Source organism: Pagrus major, chromosome 1 (genome assembly GCF_040436345.1).
Source record: "Pagrus major chromosome 1, Pma_NU_1.0".
NCBI classification, from domain to species: domain Eukaryota; kingdom Metazoa; phylum Chordata; class Actinopteri; order Spariformes; family Sparidae; genus Pagrus; species Pagrus major.
Window position 1 is genome coordinate 20,826,150 of NC_133215.1, and position 27,657 is coordinate 20,853,806.

General features: G+C 39.4%; 3 protein-coding genes across 8 annotated transcripts in view; all 3 read left to right on the forward strand.

Moving 5' to 3' along the window:
* The window catches only part of rhbdl3 (rhomboid, veinlet-like 3 (Drosophila)), a 63,305-nt gene extending 58,116 nt beyond the window's left edge, over positions 1–5,189 (forward strand). For 2 of the 4 annotated variants that reach the window (XR_012180150.1, XR_012180189.1), the window contains 2 exons: positions 1,400–2,232; positions 3,110–3,145. Coding sequence is in view for 2 of the 4 variants with exons in the window: in XM_073482716.1 (XP_073338817.1) it covers positions 1,400–1,500; positions 2,172–2,232; positions 3,110–3,381 (434 nt within the window). In the remaining 2 variants the exon portion in view is untranslated. Of the gene's footprint in view, positions 1–1,399; positions 2,233–3,109 lie in introns of those variants that run through there. The other 2 variants (XM_073482716.1, XM_073483894.1) reach the window with 2 other exon arrangements.
* Positions 5,190–8,413: 3,224 nt separating this feature from the next.
* On the forward strand, positions 8,414–15,882 carry znf207b (zinc finger protein 207, b). 2 transcript variants are annotated; one of them, XM_073468898.1, is made up of 11 exons: positions 8,414–8,573; positions 9,178–9,304; positions 9,479–9,617; positions 9,884–10,069; positions 11,326–11,401; positions 11,565–11,626; positions 11,922–12,061; positions 12,378–12,476; positions 13,826–14,068; positions 14,430–14,586; positions 15,085–15,323. In XM_073468898.1, the coding sequence occupies exons 1-11, from the start codon at positions 8,533–8,535 to the stop codon at positions 15,234–15,236; spliced, it is 1,422 nt and encodes a 473-aa protein (XP_073324999.1). In that variant the 5' UTR covers positions 8,414–8,532; the 3' UTR covers positions 15,237–15,323. The 2 variants fall into 2 exon arrangements, with proteins under 2 accessions (XP_073324999.1, XP_073324990.1); XM_073468889.1 differs by lacking the exon at positions 12,378–12,476 and having other exon boundaries at positions 8,429–8,573; positions 15,085–15,882.
* A 1,184-nt stretch (positions 15,883–17,066) lies between these two features.
* On the forward strand, positions 17,067–27,362 carry cd7al (cd7 antigen-like). 2 transcript variants are annotated; one of them, XM_073468910.1, is made up of 6 exons: positions 17,067–17,151; positions 22,076–22,146; positions 23,114–23,467; positions 24,279–24,656; positions 26,438–26,544; positions 26,980–27,362. In XM_073468910.1, exons 2-6 carry the CDS (start codon positions 22,086–22,088, stop codon positions 27,175–27,177), a joined length of 1,098 nt encoding a protein of 365 aa, XP_073325011.1. In that variant the 5' UTR covers positions 17,067–17,151; positions 22,076–22,085; the 3' UTR covers positions 27,178–27,362. The 2 variants fall into 2 exon arrangements, with proteins under 2 accessions (XP_073325011.1, XP_073325018.1); XM_073468917.1 differs by having other exon boundaries at positions 17,081–17,137.
* The last annotated feature ends 295 nt before the right edge of the window (positions 27,363–27,657 follow it).

A 27,657-nucleotide genomic window follows, 5' to 3' on the forward strand; every position in this document is an offset into this window, starting at 1 on the left:
TGCATGAGCAAATGAGATAATCAGCGAGAAGATTGGCTATTTGCTTATATTCATAATGCATGTCAGAGGGTTGGATTCTCGCGTATCCTGTTTGGATAAATAATAAAATTAAACAATTTTTCAAGGTGGAGTGCTGCTCTGTAGTCGGCTGGTAGAAAGTTTACTTTTTTTAACAATCTTCATATTACAGTTATGGCTCTTACATAGCCACCGAAAGAAACATCACGTCATCGCCATGCATCCTGCAAACAGCTGTTCATGAAAGAAAAATAGTATTCCAAATACGTTGTGTCTTTCTTTCACTCGCCTCCAAAACAACTGCACACAAGCCAGATCAAGATGTTCAGACACAAGGCGGTGTTGCTCGTACTGCTTTTGTCCACAGGGGCCACCAGAATCAACATATAATCGAAGTTCCTTGTTGCTTCTGCACTCCTCATACATACCCCTCAGTATGATAATATTTAAAGGTGCACTATGTAGTTTTGGGAAAGAGCTTCATTGACTGATTTTTTTATGCTTTAACAAACATGAACAAACTCTTCATTTTCATGAATGAATAAACAGCATAAACAAATTATATAATATTTCATACTGTTTAACTTTGTTTATATTTGGCGGACCCTGCCACCTTTCTAGCTTCAAACAGTGTCCTGGGAACTGCTTGTTTATTCAGTTATGAAAAAAATACATATTTCTGAGTTTATATAATTAATATCATACATTTTTTAATTGAATTTCTTAGCCAAAACTACAAAGTGCCCCTTTAAATGTAAACTTAGTGGCTGTTTCCTCCCAGTTTGCTCCACAATTTTCTTATTGTTGCTAGTCATGATTTCAAATTTGGTTTGTAACAAAACAAACAAACAAACAAAAAAGTAACAATCAAAGGTTGAACGCTATTGTATATTTCTAGTTCAGCCAAAAGTTCAGTGTCATCTTCAATTCAATGACAGTCCCTTCCAGGGGTTTCTTGTTGCTTATTCTAGAGGTAGATGATACAAGAATGAAGAGGTCAGAACTCTAGCAATTGTCTCAAGTGTTCAAAAAAAGGAAATATTTGGTCCATCAACTATATAATATAATCTGGTGTCACCCATGTCCCCTATTGGACACTACCCTTCCCCCTCTGCCAGTTTGTAACAATGTTTGACCATACAGCCAACCCAACCTTGTAGGTGCCCCATTGGCTGATATGCGTGTCATTTCATACCTACCTTATTTAAATGTTTGTAATGTGTTTTGTGATGATCCTGATGAGTTTTGACCTCTTTAGACTGAACTCCCTTCTCCATGCACTTTGGATGTAGGTGAATTTGTGACAGAAAGCCTTAATCTGACATCACAAGCATACCACACTTGTTATTACCAATAACAAGTTGCTCTGTCATCACTACAGGGTCTCTGGCGGTGTCTGTCACTGATATGACGGCTCCAGTGGTTGGATCATCTGGTGGCGTGTACGCTCTGGTCTCAGCACATTTGGCCAATGTAGTAATGGTAAGTTTTTCTGTGTGTGCACATGTGCGTGCAGATGATTATCACATCACTCAGTTGTCCTGTCACTACAGAGCATTGCCATATCTTCACAGCAGCCTGTTTTGGGGCCCAGCAGGTGCTGCTCTATCTACAGATGCCACACATTCCTCACCATCACCATCACCATCAGTTTTTCCTTCTCCCAAAGATCAGAAAGTGTGTGTGCATGTTTATGTGACAGCATGTGAAGAAATCTCATCCCACTGCACTCTGACATCTACGTCTGCTCTGTTTGGTCTGAACGCCCCGTCCTGTGGGTCATCACAGACACATGAAGCAGAAGGCGCTCAGGTGAACCTCTGTTACATGTAATAGGGTACTCATCATGCACCCTGCCAGATCCTCCACAACATTCTTGGGGTCGGAGTTGAGGAGTTTGTCCTCCTCCTCCTCAGCTGAAACCTTATTATCTAACACAGCAAGAACAGATTGCAGGTCAGAGTGTCTCTGGGGCTTTTCAAAATTGACGTGAATTGAGACAGAGGGTGAGATCTCATGTCATTTTATGTCAGCATGTGTGTGTGTTTGTGTGTGTGTGTGTCTGAGGAGGACGTGACCTTCTAGCACAGTGTGTCTTCAGAACTTGAAAATGTCCTCATGTATTCTCCCTCTCTCTCTCTCTGTTTCTATAGAATTGGTCGGGAATGAAGTGTCAGTTTAAGTTATTCCGGATGGCCATGGCTCTGGTTTGCAGTAAGTCTGACTAAAGATGCCACACTCATCTTTGACCTCATCTTAAGAAGAGTTGTTTCTGTCACCAGAATTTAATCTCATATGGTCCCTCATTAGAGAGATATGATTTTCCTCCAAAAGCAACCATATTAAACTTTGTGGCAGTGCAGCTTCAGCATAAAGAGACCATGAAGACCTGCTGAGTGTGGCGATGCAGGACTGACCAACAGCACAGAAAGGGGAAAGGGATGATGTAGATACATATCTGTGGAGGAGAAGATCATCATTGCTGTTTCTAGGACAACTTTTTTGTATGTCCCTTCCCTCCAAGATTAAAGATTTTTGGCTCAAAGTCAAGTTAATTGTTGGAAAATGTGGTATGCTGCTTACATATACTGTAATGAGACTGAGAACAACCTCAAGGTCTAGTGGGAACTCCCCTGTTTTGTTTTATTTTCGCTGGCTAGTGGGTCAGTCTTCTGGTGTACCTCGACCACAAGATTTGTTTGCACCTGACCACTATTGTTCAGAAGAGACATGGCTTTGAGTCAGGAATTCCAGATCTCAAAACAACGAAGAATTGAAGAACATGAAAAGCTTTTATCAACTCAAACATTGTCCTCCTCACTCTCGCATTGATTTAGAAATGTTTTTAATGGAGTTTCTGTTTTAAGATTCAATTCAGACTCTTGGACAAAATTCTTTCTCCATTCGATCAAAGGATCGGTTCACATTTCTTCTCATTTTGTGCAAAAATAAAAAAAGCACTGAGTAACTATAACTATAGATCCTCACACTACATTGTGCAAGTGGAGAATTACATTTGAATTGTGTAATTGTCAGTACACACTTACATCTTGCTAATATTGTGTTTTTCCCTCTCTCTGTCTGCTCGCAGTGAGTGTAGAGTTTGGTCGGGCGGTGTGGCTGCGCTTCTACCCTCCAGCCTTCCCTCCGTGCCCCAATCCCAGCTTTGTAGCTCACCTGGGAGGGGTGGTGGTCGGCCTGACGCTGGGTGTGGTGGTCCTGCAGAACTACGAGCAGCGACTCCAGGAGCAGTCGCTGTTTTGGATCTTCTTCTGCGTCTACACCTTGTTTGTGCTCTGCGCTGTCTTCTGGAACATCTTTGCCTACAGCTTGCTGGACGTGCGACTGCCACCACCGCCGTGACTTACAGAGGCATATGTCAAGACACTGTATCCCCTCTATTCCTCCATTGGTAGATGCTTAGCTGCCTGGCTGGATGAGATCTGAGTTGTCAGCCACCATCCACTTCCATCTAGGGTGGCACCTGACATGCAGCAGCGCCTGCTGTCGCTCTCATCTTACCTTTCTCGGCCCGCCTGCTACCTTTTCGGGTTAAGCCTTACGATTGTTCCCGCTTCCCGTGCAAGCTAACCTCCACCTGCTCTTTGTCTACATTTCTGCTGGACGTTTGTCTCAAGAGTATCAGCCAGTGGGACATTTGTTTGACAACACTGTGTTGACAAATGAGAAGCCTCGGATCTAACACAACCACATGGCTTAACCTACTCTGCCTCTTCCGCCTCAATCCAACGGTGCCTTCTCGTGGAGACGTCGGCCTGATGAAAGTATTATTTCTGCACAGTTGCCTCTTGTGTAGGGTGACAGCAGTAAAACCCTGCAGTACAAACAGAAACTCTGTTTCAGACAGAGAAGTTCCTGAAAATCCTGTAGTCTGTCTGCACCCTCATAAGCAGTAAATAAAGAGTAAGGTCATGTGAGAATTTAGGTTTAGTTGGTGTTTTTTCATCGTTACAAGCAGCTCAAACGCCTGAGAGGTTTAGACTGAGCAGACAGCAGGATGTAGAGAGAGCATGGAGCCACCTTCAATAGTTATTATGAATTTACCTTTGAAGGAGAGTGTGGGTTACTTTTCAGTGTTGCCTTCAGCATTTGGCACTTCCCCAGAGAAGGATTAATTTGTGTTCAGCTCTATTTGAACCTCTAAGTCGTGTCTTTGACTTGACAATTGTACCATTGTGTGTACAGATAAAAAAAGAAGCAGAAGTGCCATTCAGACTTTAAGCTTTCAAAAATGATGCCAAAACATTGCGACACGCACCAGGGGAAGAGCACGTCCCCTGACAGGAATTGCTTTTTGTGTAAGAAAAATGAATCTAATTTTGTCTGTAAGCAGTCGGCTGAATGTACCATGAACATTTTCATGATCTCTAAAGAGTCTCTCTCTGGACAACCCCAGAAATGCAGTCAAAATCTTGTCATTTTTGTGACACCTCTTGGCATTTACAGAGAGTTTTTGCAATGGATGAGAAATTGCAAAGAAGTCACAGGAGTTTATTTATTGATTGGTGAATTAAGGAGAGTTGGTTTAGAAGAGTGAAAACATTCACGGATACAGACAGCTGGGCCATTCTGAAAAAAATCTAGTCGTTTTTCTCATTACCAAACGTAGAAGAGCACACATGCCTGACCTCGACTACATTCAGGCTGGGGTCGTTTCACTCTCACATCAGGAGGCAATGGGGGAGAGAAGTAAATCAATGCTCTCTCATTAGTTTTTGTCACACGTGAAAATGTTAATTGATTGAAGCGGATGGAAAACGACCCCAGCCCTGAGCTGTAAGTCTCAAATTGTACTGTACTTTAACCTCATGTTACAGTGGTAACTGCTTCGCACAAATATTATTATAATGTAATTATATACAGATTAATATTTTAACATGCATTTGCTGTTGATTTTTTTTTTTTAACTTGGTGATACTGGTATGTTGTGTAAATTGTTTGGTCGGTCTGCATTGTGATATGTTAGCTATATTCTGTATGTATCCTATTTAAGAGTGGGTTAAAAATGGTCTGGGATTGTACATAATAAGGGCTACGACACAAAAGGAGTGAGGGGTAAATCGCTGATAATATTTTAACATTGTGCATATTTTGTAGATTTGATATGTACATACTGGAGTACATTAAACAGTTTTTATACAGAAACAACATATGATCTCTTTGGATTTCTGTCCTCATGAACACTGTTAAGAATAACGGTAAGAAAACTATCAAATAACAATGCTGACAGACCATCAAATCCAAAGTATGTTACCGTTGTAGATAAATTGAATTACCCTTAATCAGGAAACAGTACTTAACTTTAATTGTTACTGCCATCATAAGTAGAATACACACACTTTAACTGTAAATGTACATAAATCTGGGTAAAATTCATGGGAAAATACCGTAATATATAATACAGTTGTATTGTGTTTGTCACTGAATTAGACTGTAATTAGATTTACAGAATATATGTTGTTCATTTTTAAAGCAAATTTCCCAAAACAGGTCTACAATAAATCTGTTTTTTTCATGGTAATTAAGTGTAAACAAAACATTTCTCGACTTACTTTTTTATAATAAAATTCTGGCAACCACAGCTGCCCATATTTTACTGTAAATTATATAGAATGTTTTTTTACAGTATATCAGTGTCTCATTGACGTCACTAGTAAGGCTGCAACAAATTTTCTCTCAAGTAATTGTTTAGTCTAGCTCATCATGATTTCCCAGAGCTCAAAGTGAAGTCTTTAATTTGCTTCTTTTGTCCAAAAACTCTTCATTTACTATCATAAATAACTAAGACAGCAGATCATCCTTACATTTAAGAAGCTGGAACCAGCAAATGTTTGACATTTTTACTTGGAAATGACTAAAACGATTAATCAATTAGCAAAATAGTTTATAACTAATATTCCTTTAATCGATGAATCGGCTAATTGTTGCGGCTGTATTTGTCCAATGTATCTGTGCTTCGGTGAATCTGAATGCAAATGCATGTCTGTGTGTATGTGAATGAAGGTTTTCAAGCATTTAAATCTAGTAGCCTTGCACAACTTCAAGGTCACACACACACAGTTTTATTCCAGATTCAGGGACAGGAATCACCCCCTATTGTGCAAAGTAGAGTGCTAAAACCAAACAGGTCTGCAGCCTTGAAACCAGATTAGCTTCAAACCCCAAACCTAAAGCAGACGTCAAAGTGATCAATGAAATGTGCGAGCATACAAGAATCAACCATAATTCATTTAGAGGAGGGACCCTTTAAGCTGTCACTGAACGTCTTCTCCATCTAGCCGGCACAACCATATGGAAAGTAGCGGTTTTGAAGGCGTACAATGAAAAATTCATTAGGCAGCCAAGGAAAGCCGCCTCAGTTGTGTTTCCCCTTCATAAATCTCCAATTTCAAAGGTAATCATTCACCTTGGTGAGAAAGAGAAGACAAGTGGAGCTGCAGGGAAGGAAAATCTGTCTGAATGCATTTGTAGTGTCTCTGCATTTAAGCTGCCTGCTGAGAGCAGCACTTGTTACAATTTGGCCCTGTTTTAATATGCATTTCACATCTTTTCAGGTAGAAGCAAGGAGCGGGACTTAAGTTGACAGTTTATACTCTGATGAATAATTATTACTAATGTTTCAAGCTGTGTTGATGCTGTGACAGTGGGATTGTTGTTGTAGTTCTTATCCATTTTGTGTACATCAGACTGTGCTTGGTTAACTCTATGGTCTCCAGTATTTATATGGCACAGGCAATTATGATGCCATGTGGCGAAAGTATTTTGACAACCAAACATTATTATGTTACACCATATGTGACTTTGAATGTGTTTTTCTAAAACTATTAATAAATATAAAGTCTCTACTCTCCCTGGCAGCTATGACCTGCTTCAATTCAGCCACATTAGTGAGGTTGTTGTCACAAATGATCCCAAGGGCACTGGTGCCCCCTTGTTTGAATTTTTTTTTTTTTTTTTAAAAGGTTGCAAATGTGCTGACTTGGATGCCCCTACGGTAGGTAAAACATGAGAAAGTACCCTCTATGGTGTCCTTCTTGTGAAGAAAATGTGATGCAGTGCCATAGAGGCTCCACTTGCTAGAAAAGGATTGGAAATGTTTTATCATAAATGTATCACAACATGCTGGTGCTCCACCACATGCAGCTGGTTCCTTTTTATTTTGCGGCAGACATAAATGGGGACTCAAAACCTAAAAACACAACTGAAAAGAAACCATAAAATGTAACCATACAGCTTGGCTGTCATAATCTAAGTCTCTAGAAGCTTCAAGCTTCCCAAATTGATTTGAAAAGACATTATTGAGACATTTTTAAAGCCAAAATCTTCACTGTAGCGGCTAAAATTAAAGCGTTACCCCATGAAGTGGGTGCACGAGCTCAGCTGCGTGTTGAGGTGTAAATAATGTCTATTGAAAGCAATTTGGGATCTTGGGGCTTCTGGAGAATTGGAGACTTGCTGACAAGCTGTATGGAGCCATTTGATGCCTTTTTTTTTGTGGTTGTTTATTTACATTCTAAAACAATTCCCCATCTACTTCAGTTGTTTAGCACATTGCCACATGCAATTTTATACAAATTATACAATCACAGATTGGATACTAAATGTCTATTTCGCCAACGCAGGAGACACAGTTTTATTTCTGCAACACTGTCTCCCTCAAGAGGACACTGATGATATAACAACCTGCAATAATGTGAACGTGCAAAGTTGTCTTGCAGGTCAGACAGCACACCCACAGTGATGGACTCACTGCTGAACAGTGTCCAGGTAGAGAGAGGGGTCTAGAATAGGTAACTGGACAGAAATAACACAGCAAGACAAATGTTTAAGTACTAAGAAAGGCCAGTTGCCAGAGGTAACATCTCTTTGACATCCCTTTGTACCTGATTGTTTTTTCTAATTCCTATCATTTAACTTAAACAGCTGATCAGATGCTTTAGGGAAGCTGAAAACTGTTGACCATGTTTGAGATGTCTGACACCATGCCATTTGGTAGGTCTGTAGTAAAATCAGAAAAATGACAGTCTAGCTTCTAGCCACATTGATGGCAATAAGCACCAAACCTGACTGTGGTTATCATAAACACACATTATAACTTCCTCTAATCACACATTTCATTGTTTCTTTTTGCTATTCATGTGTTTAATCATATGATATTAAATATATGATGTAAAACAATGTACAAGGCAGGATCTCACATATTAACAAAACTTGCAGTCTGTAAGAAACCCTCTAAAATCATTACAATATCTTTAAAGAAACTCACCAGAGAAGCCTACTGAGATCATATTTAGCCATCCGGCTCTAAGTCTAGGGGCGTGTCTGTGACGTGACGTCTATTTTCTGTCCTCGCGAGACTTCCGTGTCCACCACAACTTCCTCCAGCTAAGCGCCATTTTCGGCGTTGTCACTGGACTACAGCATGCTGTTGTCAAACAGATAATAAGATTGGTGTTTTGCGTTGTAACGCCTGTTTTTCAGTATTCCTCAAAAATGGGACGAAAAAAGAAGAAGCAGATGAAGCCATGGTGCTGGTATCCTTTTGACTGGATGACAAAACAACCAACGTAGAAATGCTAGAGGCTAACGTTAGCTCGACAAAAGGAGGGCCTAAGCTAGCCCCTCCGTAGGGTTGTCTTATTGTAAGCTAGCGTTAGACGCTAAAGTATTTGGTCATTGTAGGCTAACATCACCACTTTGCGGGTCGATTTTATTCAGTCTATATTTGATATATGTAATACATTTTGTGTCGAGTACATTTACGCTGCAGTTAATATCGTTTAGTTCAGAGGATTGGTTAAAAGGAAACAAGCGAAGCTAACGTAAGTTCCGTTGCGATGTTGGCTAGCTAACCCGATAGCCATGCATTGACGATACAGGAAAACAATTACGACCTAAGCGTCATTGATAATAACTCTGATACCTCGTTTTTTTCGAGTTGTTACGTAACCTTATAACTTGCAGTGCCGGGCCTTTAAATCCGTAATGTAAAGACGCAGGGTTTACAGTGGAGGCGACAATGACCTTTTGTTTTTCATGTGATGCTCTGCCTTGATTAACTTGTCTGTTTCATGGTATATTGTTGGTGCTTTGCTCATGTTTCCTGTTTCGTTCCCAACCCTTAATTCCTTACACAAGGTACTGTAATCGAGACTTTGATGATGAAAAGATCCTGATTCAGCATCAGAAGGCAAAGCATTTTAAATGCCATATTTGCCACAAGAAGCTGTACACTGGCCCAGGCTTGGCTATTCATTGCATGCAGGTGGGTGCATTTTCCTTTATTGTAAATATTACTTTATTTCCTTTGCTAAAGTGCCTTTGGTCCTGGAACATTATGGTACTCAAGTTTCAATTACTTGTCCTTTTATAAAGAGGGAAATGCATGTGCTTTGCGTGGTATGACCGTATACACTCGCTCACTTTGCATGTCTTTCAGGTGCACAAAGAGACGATTGACAGTGTACCAAATGCAATTCCGGGAAGAACAGACATTGAGTTGGAGATCTACGGTATGGAGGGGATACCAGAGAAAGACATGCAGGAAAGAAGACGAACGTTAGAGCAGAAATCACAAGGTTTGTACACTGAAATGTGCTTTTCTTGCAACTGTTTGTAAAAAGAACAAAGATTGTATCTTTGTGTACTTAAACTTAGATGACCAAATGTAAAGATTGTCGAGCAATGTTTTAAAGGGCAAAGTAAATCACAGGGTCTTGTTTAATTGAATAATAATATACAACAATATGTATTGTATGTTTTGTTTTAGAAGCTTGTATTTATTCACATTTTGTTTAAGTGCATCAGTTATCTTTTGGTATGAGTGTTATCTTTTTGTTTTCAGAGAGTCAAAAGAAAAAGAACAATCAGGACGACTCTGATGAAGACGATGATGACGATGATGAAGCAGGACCATCAGCACAGCAGGCTGCTGCTGTCCAGCCCCAGGCAGGCTACGCTGCTCCAATGGCCCAGCTAGGGATGCCCCCTGTGACTGGTGCTCCTGGGATGCACCCTGGAGGATATCAAGGCAAGGACCTCTGAGTTAACAGCAGAAATTGGGAATCAGCTTTGGTGACTCAGCTTAATAGAATAATCATAATATATAAAAAAAAAAAGAAGTGCTCATGAGTTCACTTTGAATTCGACTTTGATTTCCTTGATTTGATACTCAAGGTGAAGAATTGTAGTTGGTTCTGACAGGCACTCAGAAAAAACTTAAACAGTATAGTAGGACTTTCCTGAGGTGTCTTGATCGTTTATGTTAGGAAGTAGGAGTGAAGAGTTGCAGGATATAGATGGACTGGTTACTGTGGAATGAGAGTTGCCCAGATATCCTTTTATGTTGGCGATAATGAGGCATGAATATCTGCAGCAAGGCTGTTAATGGTTCACCAAGGAATATATTTGGGTAAAAGTATTGAGTACAGGCGTTCATAACTTATGATGCCCTGAAACTTATTCCATATTCGGAACTCAAGCTTCAGGGCTTGAGACTCGAATGTGACCTGTAAAACCTTGTCCTGGTCCCACATCTGATAATCAGGTAGTCGAATTTTTGGACACATTTTGTCAGTTTTTCTTTTTTTGATCTTTCATTTATTTATTCATAACGATGCTAAATTTAAACCTCTCCCACTATTTTCACATTACCAGCAAGTGTACTCACATCTCATTGATAATCTGTTAATGTTTTGACTATTTTAGACCTAAATTGTGTGTTTCAAATATCAGGATCTCCGTGGGGTCATACAGTATCACAAGTTGAAATATCAATCTAGCAAAAAACTCAAACCCTTTTTAAAAGAATATTTTAAAAGATTAAAATAATTAGACTTGAAAGGGTGTTGAAGTTTGAATTCTGCCCTCTTCCATCCTTATTGTAAGGCTTAAGTGCAGAGATCATACTTGGCTGTCGAGTGTTTGGAACCATGAAATGGGTCACGACATTTTTTATTGGGGTCCTGACAATGTCTTGCATTTGGTGTCAGGAAACGGTTGGAAACCCTTTGTTTTTTTTAGATTTAAAAAACACTGCACACTGTACTAATAAAACAAAGCATCCACAGTTCCACTAGGTTCAGACCAGCAATATAATATACATATGGCAAAACTGAGCTGACATTAAACTGTCTACATACAGCAGTAAGACATTGGAGAGGGTGTTGGATGATTGCACAAGTAATCTGCTGTGTGGTCAGTTGCCTGGTTATGTATCATTCTGTCTGGGCTGATACAGTTTAAGCTGCAAGTAAACAGAACATGTCCTGTGTCTCATTGTTACAGGAATGCCTCCTATGATGCCGGGTGTCCCTCCCATGATGCACGGCATGCCTCCTGCCATGCATGGAATGCCACCTGGGTAAGCACTCTCTCACTGACTGTGAATGATACACTTTTAGATTCGATAAGTTAATTTTTGTTTCTTTATTCATATCTTCATAAGATATCTAGGTGCACACTAGATGTAGTTTTACTGTAGTTATAGTGACGGCAAATCATAATGATCTTATTGTCTTCTGCAGCATGATGCCAATGGGTGGGATGATGCCTCCCATGATGCCAGGGATGCCTGGTATACCCCCTGGTGAGTTTTGGTTGTATTTTGGTCACAGGAGACATTTAAAATCCATTCCACTCACAGGTTGACAACATTGTCTTGGAAATATATGTATTCTAACAAATTATGACCTTAGAAAAAAAAAAAAAAACTCCCTCTACTTACATTTTTAAATTGTAGCTGAATGTGTTATTTTTTGTCTGTTAAATGCAAGATTTCACACTGACGTGGTATTCTAGCTGCATCTGTATTTTGCTCTTTATATGTTTTCAATGTAATATGCTGTAAGAAGGGTTTTTGACCCGTTTGGTTGATTGTTTAGGAATGCCACCTCACATGGCTCCAAGGCCAGGGATGCCCCACATGGCCCAAGCCTCCGCAGCAGGAGCAATGCAAAGTCGACCGGTAGCACCAGCTGCCCAGCCCTCCATCACTAAACCTCTCTTCCCAAGTGCAGCACAGGTGGGCACAATGTAACCCCCCTAACAAGACACACACAGACATTTCAGAGAGTTACGAAGTTTCTGAGGCATTGCTCTCATTTTCAAGGTAGACGGAAGCTTATTTTGAACACAGCACTTCTATTTCTCAACACTTCTGATTTCTATTTCCTCATTTTCTGTAGTCAGCTGTTCCTCTTTTTCAATTCCCCATTCCGTTTTTTCAATCAGTGTCACTATCATGTAGTATGTTCTGTTCTCATGATTGAATTTAGCTAGATTATGTGGACATGTTACATGCTGTACAACGCTGTGATCTCCTCTCCACCATGCTGCAGATGGGCTCTGGTGTTCATAGCAGCACAGCAGCCGTTTCCTCTCCACCTGCAGACCTTCAGTCTGTCTCCTCCCAGCCTCCCTTTCCTAACACGCCACAAGTACGCTCACAGACAGGACTTTGACTTGGACTGTGGCAGCTGCATGTTGCTTTACTTATTAATCTGCCTGTAAATTCTTGAGTTTTAAACTAGGCTGATTACTAACAGTATTTGTCATGTCGGCCTACTTGTGCATCAAAATGAGCACGTTGGCTTTGATGTTGGTGTCAGAGGATAATTATCCCTGACGATAACTGACACTTTTTTGTCTGTGAGCTTTATTTCTGTGCATGTGCTTTAATTAACACAAAATGAGGCATAGCAATGGATTTACATTGATCTTATTTTGCATCATCCACCCTTCCTAACCTCCTGACGCATGCATTCTGCAATGACGGCTCATCATGCTTTGAAATGAGTGAAACACCCTGTCAGTTTTTTATCCCACAATCTGAATTTGTACTAGTCAGTTGATTAGTTATACTTGTATCTCCGGTTTTGGATCTCACAGGGCTCCAGACCACCGTCCTGAAAAACTAAACTATCAACCATCCCCGAGTCAAAATACTGTTTCTTTATTTTATTGTCATCTATAGTTGTATAAGCATTCAAATTAGCTTTACTTCCAACCTTTAAAGTTACTCAGCGGAACTAATTCTGTAAATTTATTTAGTGTACACTTGTTTTGTTGTCACATTCAACTGCAGTTGATTGTTGTACGCTTCGCTTCTTCAGAACGGGAACTCGCTGCTGCTACTGTGTTTAGCTCTCCTCTTGCCAATTATCAATAAGGATCCGTATTTCACAATGTAGCGTCAAAGGAAAAATGGGTTGTGTATCCCATCGATAGTGAGTTTTCTGCATCCTCTCAGATTTTTTTTTCCCATAGCCACTGATAGAAGCTGTAGTAACAGCATGAGAAGACATATGCTGATGTAGTCAGCAGTTCAATTTGTCATTTGCTATGTGAAGTTATGCATACATAAAAAATGTTTTCCTCAATTCTGTTGGTCCCTCAAACATCTATCGTCCCCAGGACAATGGGACACTGTTAGTCTGGAGCCCTGTCATCTGATAATTTATTTACTGTTTTAGATTGTAAATAATTTCTATTGTGTCATGCAAAATTTGCACCTGAATGGTGTAGTTGTAAAGAGTGTTTAAAGAGTTTAGTTCTCAAAGTAAAGATTTCACTGATCTACTGGCATAATGTTATTCACAAGTCAAATTGCTGTATAATTTCCAAATTTAGAGCGAGAATATTCAGAGTGACCAGATAAAACGTAATTTTGAAATGATTTAAATTGAAGTTTTTCCTTGTATCTTGGAAAGGTAAGAAAGCAGCAGTTTGGACTTGACTTTTTTACCCGTCATATATCTGTATTTACCTGTATTGTGTCTTTGCACAGGCCCAGCAGAGCACTTCAGGAGCTGCCGCTTCAAACAGCACAGCCGCCTCCTCCGACCCTCCCAAAGCAACATTCCCAGCCTACACCCAGCCCTCTGTCTCTTCTTCCTCTTCCACTTCTTCTTCTAATCCCTCTAGCAGCACTGTGGCCAAACCCCCAGCCACAGTGACCAATAAGCCTGCCACCCTCACCACCACGAGTGCAACTAGTAAGTTGATCCACCCTGATGAGGATATCTCACTGGTAAGTTGCTTGAGCTTTCTATTTTGACCTTTCCACAGTAAGTAATGATTGATACATATAATAGTACATATAGTAATGGATGAGTTGGTGCTATATTTAACCACCAGTTTGGTTTTGAGTATTTGTTTCATAAAAAAAAGATATTAACCGTGTCAAATGGAGCATTTAGATTGTATATCCTTACTCTTTTGTGGTTATATTGAAGGTTGATTCTGAACTTGAATATCCTCAGTGTGAAATCAGGGCAGGCCAACATTGGAACCCAATTCCTAATTTTTTTGTGTTTATCTTTGTGCTGTAAGGGGCATAACAGCGTTTCCTTAGTCTGAGTGTTTGCTTTGTGTGTTGTCCCCACCAACAGGAGGAGATGAAGGCACAGTTGCCTCGTTACCAGCGTCTCATACCCAGGCCGGGTCAGGCCCATGTGGCTGCTCCCCAGGTCGCAGCTGTGGGCAGCATAATGGCCCCACAGCAAGGCATGCCACCACAGCAGCCTGGCATGAGGCATCCCATGCATGGTAAGGAAATGTTTGTTAGGAAATCAGTATATTTACAGTAGGGTTGTAACAATTTTTTCACGGTTATTTTAATACCTTGGTTTTCTTTGTCTGTTTATTTATGTAAATAAAAAGACTGCTGAGGAACAGTCTACATATTAACTAACTGAACAAAAAAATAAATAAAAATAAAACAATTCTCTTAAGATCAGTACATATTAGACATATGCAGCAAAAATCATTTTTACAGTTGGATGTGAATCAAATTGTACAGATGTAATTTCCTAGCAGCCCCTGAATGCACCATGTAGAGAGCAGGTAGTGAACAGAGGCAGTTGCTTACTGCAGGTTGCAAGAACACAGTCTGACAGAACTTGAGCTTCAGAGACAGACTGGGAGTCCAGTTTGAGAGGACACTTCAGTGTGTCAAGACAAAACTGAAAGTAAAAGAGGTGAAGTTTTATAATTTTTTTTATTACAGTATCAACACATTCTGCTCTCCATGTGCTCTCCCTGCAGGTCAGTATGGTGCTCCTCCTCAGGCCATGCCAGGCTACATGCCTGGAGGGATGCCTCCATATGGGCAGGGTCCTCCTATGGTGCCCCCTTACCAGGGAGGCCCTCCCATGGGCATGAGACCGCCTGTCATGTCTCCAGCTGGACGCTACTGAAGCAGCAAAGCAGCCACCACATTAGGTTTGGGGTTAACACCTTTCTCTCATCCTTGTGCTTATTCAAACCTAGCTGCAAGCAAAAAGCAGTCAGACCAGTGGTGGTGAAGACCAACTTTATTTGTTAGAACATGTGGACATTATATGTAACATCTTTATTGGAAAACAGCCAAACACCACACAAGTTCCTGAATGCTATTTTGTTGTTATTTGATTACATGTGAGGACATATTTTTTCCCCATAGGTTTCACTCAGGTTAATAGAAGTGAAGTGTGTTAAAATGATTCATATTTCTTTTGAAGCTGCTGGAGTTACATGAACGTACCAACCCCTTACAAAGGCAAGTTTCTCTTGTAAACATTTGTTTAATTTTATTTTGTAATTTTTTTTGTTTTGATAGTTTGATTGAGGCCCTCACAGCATGCTTAGGTGCTGTTGGACTTGCGTCCCCAACCTTGGTTGGTGAGGGTCTCAGTGATGAAAATGATTCCAACTAAGTAGTGTTACAAATTCATGACTCATCAGTCTCTAGCTTTACTCTTATTTCAGGTTTGTTTTTAATATTTCCTGGTCAGAAGGGTACCTGTATGCATCCTTTGTAATGTTTTATGAATCTGTTGTAATAAAATTCATCTTGAAATCCAATGCTGGTTTGTCCTGACGTACGTGGAGGTGAGTCATGAAGGTTTGTACTGGTGTTGTATTTCTAGACATCTTATGGCTCTTTTTAACTACAGGATTTCATCAGGTATTTGAAAACCAAGTTGGCCATCATCTGTTTATTGTAGAGTTCACCTTACATTGTCTTAATAAAAGACTGGACATTAAAGTATAAAATGAAATAAGTTTTGTGCGCTTATGTACCACCAGCCCAAAATATGATTTTGGCCAACTTCTGGTTTCAAAATACTGCATGTGACCTCATGATAATGATGGAAATAACTGCAGAATAAATAATGATACTTGTTGTTATACTGCCGTACACTTACGGAGCAGTGAAAGAGAAATTAAACATCGCTCTGGATTCATTAACTTTATTGTCCCTACATGCATACCAGTACTGAAACATGCATGAGTGCAATAATTTTAGTGTTTATCATTTCTCATAGTCATATCCCCATAATGCACTACAGTGGGGGCAAACAAGACAACAAACCCAGCAATGCAGTAGCTTTGTGTTAAATGCTTATTTTGTAAAGCTTAGTTGTTTAAGATTGAAAAGTTGACTCAGGATTTAGTTTAATTCTTTTGACCACAAGGTCGGTAATTCATTTATTTACTTTTAGACTTTTTATCTAACCAATGAGTGTTTGCCACTGTTTGCCATCATTGTTTTATCCCTGTGGAAATCTTAAATATGGGATTCTGACACACAGTTTAGTGGCAAATGACTATAGTTGTGATTTACAGAAGCAGGTCACTGGATTGCTAGTGCATCCATTTCTGCATAAGTATGTAATGAAGAAAGTAAAAGTTTCAAAATGTTAATGACCTAATACGAACACAAGAAAATCTGCTTTAGGAGCGAACAGTGGTCACAAGGAGACCTTCACCAGCACTGATACATTGCTAAAATGTACTTAAATGTACAGCCTAAGAATGAATGAATGTTTAATGCAGTGCTAGTTTGTATTGCTGGGTGGTTTTGTGTTTTATCCCACCTTCCTATTCCAAATTTTTTTACATAATCATAGTCCACTGAATACTATGCTGGAGATCACTGTACAGAAAGTGATCTCTCTAAGTAAACCTGAGTGTTCATATAAAGATGATCAAAAACATGGTGGTGCAAGAAAATACTTAAAGTTTTTCCTCTGCCCATATCACTTACTGCTTTGTATTTGTTTTTGTCTGTAGCCCCTCCATATCAGCCTTAAAACCCACTCAGCTGGCATGACAGGTCAGTTAAACCCAGTAAGTACCTGATCTTTATTATAGTGTGGGTCTGTCCTGTACAACCGGAAGCTGGGCCTTGTATTACATGATGTTTTTGGTTTTTTTTGTTAAAGTTTATTCCTAATTAAATGTACAAGACGGTGGAAGACTCTTGCATACGTGTTGTGTAAAAAATATAGAAGTGTTTGCCTTAAGTGACATGTCTTTATAGTTTTGTCCTGTCTGGTATGAATTGGACTAACATGGTAAGTAGTCAACCTTACAGGTGGTGTGTGTTTGAGAGTCTTTAATGTTAAAGGGTCAGTTCACTCCAATGAGAAAAGAAAATGTTCACTTTTCTTTGGTGGTGTCTAGCACAGTGGTTCCCAACCTTTTTGTCTTGGGGACTTTCGAGAGTGTTTTTAAAGAGTGCTCCAAATTTAAGCAGCAGAAGCTGTCAATATCAATAACTTAGCATTATTCATTAGACCCTCTCGGCCTGGTGAACATCTGTCTTTCAAATTAGTTTATAACTCAGACTTGCTGTCAAAAATATGAAGTCTAACTGTCGATCATTTATCTGATTTAAGCAGCCATGCAGAGAAGATATTACACAACTGTTTTCAAAGGCACATTAATAGTCCTCATGATGAGTGACTGATCTTCACATGTAACATCTCTGCAGTGCCTCCCTTTAAAATGAAGCAACTAATATTTGTGACAGCGTCACAGAAATACACTGGCCTCAGTGTGAACATGAAATGTGGGTTTTGGATGTTTGTATACGTGAAGAGCTGAAATTAAAATTTAAACAGTCCTCTAACAGAAATATAATTTGTTCTTTATTAACCTTGCAATCATTATTTGACCCTTCAGATTGTTTATGGGATCCTGAGCCCAGATTGGGAACCACTGATCTAGCAGATGGTTTTGGTTTTACAAGGCAAGGTTTTAAGATTTTGTCTTTACCCCAGGTGAAACTGAGGTGAACAGAATTTGATTTGTGGTGATCACAGAACTTCTATGAAATAACCATCTATTTCCAGAAACTCTTTTCCTGTTTGTCCACAAAACACACATTTAACACTTTTTAAAGGGACTTTATTTATTTTAATTTATTTATTTTATTATTATTTTAAACAATCTACTTTCACTGAAAAGGGATATTGTTTTTGCAAAGTTATGTTCCAGTTGAAAGTTACATGTAGTTTTTAAATGTAGTGAGCACCACCAACAAAAATGTATCTCAGTTGTGTTGCTGTATGAGCGAGACAAGTCAAAACGAAACCATCAGCACTGACTTGGGTGAACTGACTCTAAGTAAAAGTATTCTTTATGCAGATGGCTCTTGAAAATTAGTATGTAAGGAAAATGTGTCTTTGACACCAATGAAAGTTCAAATGTATGAAATTGTAGATAAATGTGGTTTGGACAAACTGTCATGAGCAGTTAGAATTTATAGTCTGTCACTGACACCTTTCAAGTCATTATCAAACTCTTGTTTTTGGACCAGGTGTATTTCTACGTAATGGGTAAAGTAACTTGATATTTGAATGAAAATGTGACTCATCACAATTTGTAATTTGTTTTTTTGTCTTTTTTTTTTTTTTCAATAAAAGTATAGCATTATTTTTCTGTCCTTTTGTTTTTCTTCATTCTCTGGATTCAAACTTGTAAACGGGAAATCCCCTGTTCTGAAGCACGTACACAAAAAGATCCTCTGTGTGTGGGGGCAATCAGCAACCATTGCACCACCTAGTGACGTATGGTGGTTATTACAGACCCCCTGCATCCACATTAGACCACCTGCTCCCAATGATAAAAAGCCAGAGAAACCATGTGGAGTTAGACACAGGGTTTTAAATTGAATGATTCTTGTATACTGTAATATGAGATGATGAGTATCTAGTATGTTTGTGAGCCCTGTATAGAGTGCTGTAGGGAGGCCGAGTGACATTTTATTTGCCTTCATTTAAACTCAGAATCATTGAGGACCGGCCCTTATTTACAGTGACGTTGAGTAAATGGAGAAATTCAATGTTTGTTCATTTCACGAGCCTCACTTTGGGCGTTTTAATATAGCGTCTTTTATACAAAATGTTAAAGATCAATGAATAAAAGTCATGAATATAGGGTAAAAAACAGTGATTATAATTTAGAACCTAAGGATGTAACATTACTCCAAACTTAAAAGTCAGGTTTAAAAAGATAGGTCTTTAATTTAGTTGTATATATCGAGAGAGCCGTCACTCTCATATCCCTTGCAGTGAGTTCAAAAGATAAGGTGCATAACACAAAAGTGAATCTTCACCAGTGCTTTAAGCGACAGGAACTTTCAAAAGAAAAGCAGTGGAGGACCTTAGTGATCTGGCTGAAATATAAAATGATAGACCGCTGCAGCATCCCTCAGTGTTCGCTCATAAGTGACTTTAGAAAATAAATAAATATATAGATTTAGGTTTTCTTTAGGTTATAAATATTTAAATAATTTGTTGAATTACAATTAGATTTTTCTGACATTCGCTTCATTCAGTATTGTTTTAATTAATACAGATGATTTTGCAATACATCACACAAGCTTTATATACGTTTTAAATTGAAATCATTACCTTTAACATAGCTTGGAAGTTCAGCCATTCGATGCTTGTGGGTGTTAAAAGTAGTGCAATGGAAACTTCTGGTGGACTGTTAGTCAACATTTCCAGGTATTAGTCAGACATCTTTTAACCTGATTTTGTGGTTAGAAGCAACAGTAAGGGGAAACATGCACTGCTAAGCCAAAATTGCATTGGTAGTTTTTTACCTTATAAACACTTTGTGTCACAGCCTTTAAATCCACCAATAAGTGTCAACAAGGGTGGGGTTTGAATGCACTCGCAGACAACGGCAGAAAGTTAGGCTGATTGATGAGAGTGATGAAATGCATGTAGAAGAGAAGACCCTTGAGCTGCAGCCTCTCAAACTGCAGCAGTAAACAAAAAAACCACGTGTTGTATGTGGTTTTTTGCTGGACGAGCGCAACACAATAATAGTTCCTTATAGCATGCTACATGCGTCACATTGAGACTGATCTTTTACACTGATACATAGTATACATGAACCACAGTGCAAACCGCTGGTTACTGATAAAAATGAATTTCTACTTTAAGCAAGTGAGAATTGAGTCTCAGCTCTTCTCAGGTTTTATAGATAAACAACTGACCGTGTGTGCGCAGTACATTTAAGCCATTTACTATCTTGTTTTCATTTCTTTTTGTGTTACAGCGCCGCAATGGTTAATTTCTTCTTTTCAAACTTTTTCCTTATGTCTAAACTGTAGTTGTGTAGTAGTGTGTGACCAATATTAAGATTAAAGTACCTGGAGCCTCTTGGTCACACCCCAGACAGACCTACAAATTTACCTCAATTGTGTGAAGTATGGAGGCAGAAACAGATCTCTCAAAACTTGGACACACAAAACCAAAATATCAGCACAGCTTGACACCACTGAAGATGGGTGAGAAGATAGTGCTCGCACTTAGATCTAAAGTAAAAATATTCATCATGCAGAATAGATCTTTAAAACTGTCTGGAAAATATTTAAATGACTAAAAGCTCCTCTCTTAAAGAGACAGGAGCTAAAACAGAGTTTAAGTCAGAGGGGGAATACAGTGCTGCAGCCCTGTATGTATGACAAAACACATGTTTTATTAGCATTAAAGCATGTAAACCTATTGTAGTAATAACGCAAAATACATTTATGAACCTGAAAATGAGCATGATATGTCTCTATCTTTCGCCCTGCCATGGTCAGTAACTCTCTGCACCGTACTTCTCATTTCTAAACTACAGTTGAGTGTGTGAATGAAATAAAAATGCCTGGTACCCTCAGAAACGGGCAGACACGAGGAAGTCTCCTGGGTGAGTGGCAAAAATTCAAGAATGAAACCGCAAATACTGCTGATTTTCTCCCATACTATTAGATGTCCAGTAACCAGAGTTTTCTAAGTCTTATAGAGGTCCAAGTGAAGCGTCACATTTCCCAAAAGTCAGTTCTAGGTCAAGTCACAAAACTTGAATAAGAAGTGGGGAGTTTTTAAATGTCTCATTACAAAACATTGAAATTGGAAGACTGTGTAAGAGGACAGGTGAACATCTTTTCTAATCTATCTCGAAACATTACTCATAAAAAGAGATTAGTTGCCGTAATAATTCCCCTTGTCCACGCAATCTGTGAAAAGTTTAATAACATTTCATTGTTTTTTTCTTTCGATGCACATGGCTAATAATCAAATATTGAAGCTGTGAGGCTGCACAGTGCCCATCTGATGTTTTTTTATTTACTTTATTATTGTATCAAGTTGTTCTCATGTTTAACCAGTCAAGCATTAATTCACACATTAGTCAGGGAAGTCAGTGTAAAGCCCACAACACTGTCTTTTGTGTTCAGTCAGTGGGCCTCTCTCAGAGTTGTCTGTCCACTGAAGCAAATTATTATCACAAGCAGACACATCCTGTTCAGGAAATCATTTCCTCTGGGACATGAAAAGATAATTTTGTCTGTGGAAAGTTTCCACCATGTAAAAGACAATTAACGCAAATATATGTTTAAAGAAATGTGAATAGAGCTAGTTGAACTGTGGACCTTTTAGGGCCCTCCATGCACATGCTTGTTCTTACAATGCAGATGCTTCTTAATTCTGATCCTAAACTTTCAGTCTCATCTGTGTCATCACATGTTTAATTCTATTAATAATATGTATTTCTGTGGGACGAGCTGACCCATCATACGTGGTGCTGGCTTGGCATGTGCTTCCTCTTGTGTTCCTCTTGAGATCTGAAGGCGGAGCTTCGTGGAGTTCCTCTTGGTTTCATTTACAGGCAGCCAAACTTTTGACACCCAGTCTTGAGTGCTTGTTTCTTTGCTGTCATGGTGGACATCATTGACCTCCCTCAGGGTCTTAATTAGTGTGTCTTCTGACAGTATTACAGAGATGACTGGGATGCGGTACCTGACCTGTCTGTGGATTCTGTTCATCACACACAATGGATGTGGTGAGTTTAGTTCTGATCATTTGCTTCCTTCGTCTCTGTTTGAATTGTACTTACAACTGAAGGGTGAGTGTGAGCGTTCACAAGGAAATTTGACATTTTTGGCTGTAAGAATAATTTAACTTTGGTCATATTTCAGGCTGCAGTTTGTAGTGGTTGTAAAGGTGTTGATGGTATTTAGTCTACCTAATAAATATTTAAGATAATTGCTCAGAGATTACTAAGTAGGATTTTAAAAATATGGGATGCATCTCACAATTTTTGTTTTATTTTTTTAGTATTGTGTGTGGTAATATTTTGCACACAGGTTGAATCTAACATACTAGTTTGCATGCTAGATAATAATGTATTTGTAAAAATAGTTAATTTTATTTTGAATTGTTTTTTTTCTTTTGGTGGGAGATTCATGTACTTAAGGAAAAGTAGTATTACTACGGTGTAGAAATCCTTGCTTACAAGTAAAAGTCATGCATTAGTTAATTAGTTAGTTAATTAGTTAAAGTGCTCATAATGCAGAATGGCATGTTTCAGAATATTAATGTGTTTTGATTACTGAAGGATTGCACTCATCACTTTAATGTTGAAGCCAGTAAAGGTAGTTTGACTACTTCATATAGTTTATCTGCTGGGTAGCTTGTGAATGTCCCGGCCTCGGGGATCAATTAAGTATTAAATCTTAATCTATAGTATCACATAATAATTCATTGTTTATTACATTTTGTATTATTAAACTAAACCTGCTAGTAACTAAAGTTGCCAAATAACTGTGGAGTAAAAAGTACAATGTTTGTCTCTGAATTGTAGTGGAGCAGATGTACAAGTTCAGGTACCTAGAAATTCTGCTTGACTACAGTACTCGAGTAGATGTACTCAGGCACTCTCCACCACTGATGTGCACATATCTTAAAGTACATAATCACTTCTCTAAAACGGGATGTTTTCTGACACATTTCTTTATTATTTTGATCAGTTTGCAGTGACATTCAGTTCTTTGAGAGGCAGGAGGGTGAATCTGTGGTTCTGCCCTGTGTGGTCGAACCGAGAATTCCTCCACCCTTTGGTTTGTACCTGAAGCGTAGCTGGTTGCATCACAGTAATGTGCTGTTCATGCACACCAAGAGCGACTTCCACGCAGACAAGGCCGATGACAAAAACCGCACGAGAGTCAGTGGAGACCCGAGCAGCCACTCTCTGAACGTGACCATCTCTCAGCTAAGAGCCAGTGACACAGACCGCTACTACTGTGAGTTTGTGGTGGACAACCCTTCCTCTGAAGATATACTACTGCCTGGAAAGACTGAGTTCTTCCTCCTTGTGACAGCTGGTGAGTTGTTTTTCTTTATTTCATCCCAAAGTCGTTTCGTCTCTTTGTCACTCACAGGAAGTTTCCAAAACTACCAGCCACAGTAACTAAGAACAAGAAGGTTGAAACATCCGACGCATAACCGCAGCAGGGGGTTGACATTTGTAGAGTGGGTTTGGTGCTCACACGAAGCAGCACTGTCTAATAGAGCATATTTATAAGGGTTGTAAATAATAATGATTGTCAAGAAATGAGGTTTAAGATAGATCTACTGCAAATGCTGGAGGAAGAAGGATATTTCACAACCTGGCTACCCCAAAGTTCCTCTTATTAATGGTCTAACTAATGTATAAACCCTTACAAACTATATATAAATGATGTCTTGTCAAAAATGGTCGCATGAAAGTCTAATTTTCTTTGTGGTGAGACTGTTGTCATGGTCTCTCAGCAGCTCCCGAAACCTCAACATTCAACACATACAGCTCTGATCATCTGATCTTGAAATTTGAGCTGCTTGTCTTCCATCATTTCAAACACAATCAGCATTTTGTCCACAGTGACTCACTCTGGTCAGCGATTTTCTGTTTGAAATCATGGGAGAAAAGCCTGGCCATGAAATTCCTCACCATGTTACATGGCGCTGGTTTTAGATCTAAAAATACAACACCGCCACCACAAACAAATAAAAATTAAAGTCATACTACATCTTTTGCGGAGGAAAAAAAAAGGTGTCCTGAAAACTCTCATAGAAGTCAGAATGATCTCACTGTATCCATCAGCACAAACATGTCGCAGGTCATATTCTAAGTTTTATCCCCTCTCCCCTCTGGAGATGCCCCTGGGTCGGTGGGGTTGGTAGAGACGTGCGCAGGGGGCTCGGCCATGCTCCCCTGTCTCCCCCCGAATTGGGAGGGCTTGGCTGTGGAGGGGGTGAGCCTGAAGCGGCAGAGGGGCCGGGCAGCTGTGGAGGTGTTGTACCACTCAAAGCATCACCACGGCAGCAGCCATCCATCCTCCTCCTCCTCCCAGTTTCCTGTCGAGAAGTTCCATCTCTCCTCTGCGCCCGGCCCCAGTGGCATCACCTACAACCTGACCCTGCAGCAGCTGCAGCCGGACGACAGCGGCCTGTACAGCTGCCAGCTGCTCCTGCGGGGCAGGCCCGACAGCAGCACCAGTCTAGGGAGACAAGTGTTCCTTGTTTCTGTGCAAGGTGGGTCACGGCAGGACCTGATGGCCAGGTTACTTCAACTAACCCACTATTATTTTTCAGGCTTTTGGAAAATGAAAATGTCTTTTCATACTAACTGTTGCTCTGCCATGTGTTTTGTTCCTTCTGTTTTATTTCCAACCTCAGTCAACTTCAGGATGTTGGCCTTCTAATAACACAACCACAACTGATGATATCAGTAACAGTTCTTTCTTTCTATCTATCCTTGCAACTAATCATCTAAATTGAGTAGGTTTGTGTTTCAGTTCGCACTTGCTCTGAATCCTCTTTCTCTCAGCACCATCAGTTTCACAATAGCAACACTCCCTTTTTTTTTCCTCTTGTATGTCTGAAGGTGTTTGCACAACTGATAACACGAGACAAAAATAGACATTGATAACGGATGAGATGACTATTTTTCTCCATATTTAAATGTCATGCATAAAATGAGTAGTATTAATTATTCAGTATTAATCTGATTCTAGCTAATAGAATATAAAGTGCATGTGGTTGTTGTGGTGTGATGTTTTATATCAAAATACAATTATAAGCTTTGGATTATTTTAGTTAGACTAATAAATGTGTGATTAATAATATGAGCAAAGTGAAAAACTGAAAGCTGCTGTCCCGCTACAGCTGACTATACAGCAACTTATCATAAATTGAATATTGTTTTGAAATCATAATTATGTGTCAAGTCTGGTGGTATTCTGTTATTGCAAAACAAGTCCCAATAACAGACTGAAAGCAACAATGAATTTATCCCACTAATAAGTATTGACTGTGCAGCTAATAATAATTTATTTATAGCAAAAGCACTTTTAAAAATAGTGCTTCAAATGGCAATGAAAGCAAGAGATGCGAAAGAAAAAAACATTATTAATATTAATTAGGGCAGCACAAAAAAGATCAATAACAAATATAATAGCTAAAGCCTGATATAGTTTGTTTCTGTGTCACAGAGCTCCAGTGTTGTGCATAACAAATTAACATGGCACTTACCGGACCTGTCCCTTTATCAAGATCCACACCAAAAGTTAATGGGATCTATTCTGGGCTGAGACCTGTCCTCCATCCAAGTTTGATGGAAATCTGTTGTCTAGTTTTTTGTGTAATCCTGCTGACAAACAAACTGACATAGGTGAAAACATAACCTCCTTGGCAGAGGAAATGAGCCACACTGTTGCACTGGCTGATATATCCCTTTTTCTTTTTTGGAGTAATTACAACCAGTAATAGATACTCTTATCTTACAATTTACAATATACACTCCGTTTGAGTGACAGTTTCTACAAACTACAGTGTCTAACTGTTTTACGATATTGTAGTGATGGCCGTTGAACTCATTTCACACTTTAACTGAGCAAACCAAAAAGCCACCACCTCCTAATAAAATCAGACCAAGCAGAACTCCAGTTTGATGATAACAGCCGTTGATTTGTGATCAGCATTTATCTTCATTCCGCAGTGAAAGATCATAAAAATACTCAAAATACTAATACTGTATATTGTAACTGCATCCGAGAAATGGGAAGGAAGTTCGGCTCAGTGGTTTTTGCAATCCCACTGAATGAACGTGTCATACTTGAACTGCCTTTTAACAACTATCTAACATGGACTGCTTTTATTTTCAAGTGACGATTTATCTTTGTGCACTTTATGAATGCATAGGTAACAGTCAGACACTGAACGCAGTGCAGCGAGGAAGCTGAATGGTGTCAGTGTGGTTACTCAGGGGCCGCTGTTGTTCTTATCTTTAATGTTCTCTCTCTGCTTCTTGACAGGAGGTCAGTGCAGCTGCTCCAGCTACTCTTCTCTGCTCTACGCTTTGTCTGCAGCCGTGGCCACCCTCCTCCTCTTCCTCCTCCTTGTGTTTGTGGTGATGTGTAAAGTGAGTGGACTCGATGTGCTGCAATGACACCACACAAGAATACAGAGTGAAAAATAAAACTGTATTACCATGTGCAGCACCTGCCTGCTGAGAGCGTGCCATAGAGTTCCTCTGCAGCTCACCACAAAACCACACTGGTTTCATAATATGTCGCTGTCAGTTGTCAGCATGTTTTTCTTCAAATTCAATGAGGAAGGCAGTGAAACCTCTATTCTACTTTTTAGTTTGGTTTTGAGAAGTTTAAACTGCTTATGAACAACACTATTTTTTTACAACCAACATTAAACATGTCACAGTGAGGAATAGGCAGCTTCCCACTAGAAATGCTGCCTCGAGAAAATGTGACAAACTCTGATTTTAACACAGGAAATCGAGAGTGCGTTTACTCTTGTTCCCCTCACTGATTTGTTTTCCTCCTGTCTCGGTGACTCTCAGGGCAAATCTCGCCGCAGTGTCAAGTCACACCCTCAGGCCCCCATCTACGAGGAGATGGCCGGGGTGCGGTCTGCAAGTCGTAAGCTGGTCCCTCTCCATCTGGAGGAAATGGAGTCTTCTGAGTACAGGAACTGCCCCGTGAAGAAATCCTGTCCTGATAACTATTATGAAAGCCCCAGGAAGGATTCTCTGAAATGAATTGTTAGGTCTTTTCTTCCACAGGTTTTAACAACAAAGATTCTCTTTTTCTCATATGTATTGGACTGTTGAAAGTTTGAAAGACTTTGTATTTTGGTATTTTCTTCAAACCTTGAATTTCATGTACATCGCTATTTAGAAAGTTGATGAAGCAATTATTAAAGAATAAAACACCCACATGCAAATGTTTTTGGTTTCTTCAACAAATTAAAGCTGCCATGTGTTGCTTTTTGTAAAACAAGTAATGTTTACATTTAATTATTCTCACCAAAATGCATTGTGTTCAGGTTGAATGCATTCTCTTACTCATATGTGAAGAGCAGGAAGTATTTGAAGCCTACACTCAGTTGCCAGTTTATTAGGTACACCTAGCTGAGACTAATATAATAAATACAGCCTTTCATGAAGGTTATAATGTTCGGTTTACGTTTGAAAAGAGGGATTACACAAAAACTACTGAATAGATTTCCACCAATCCTG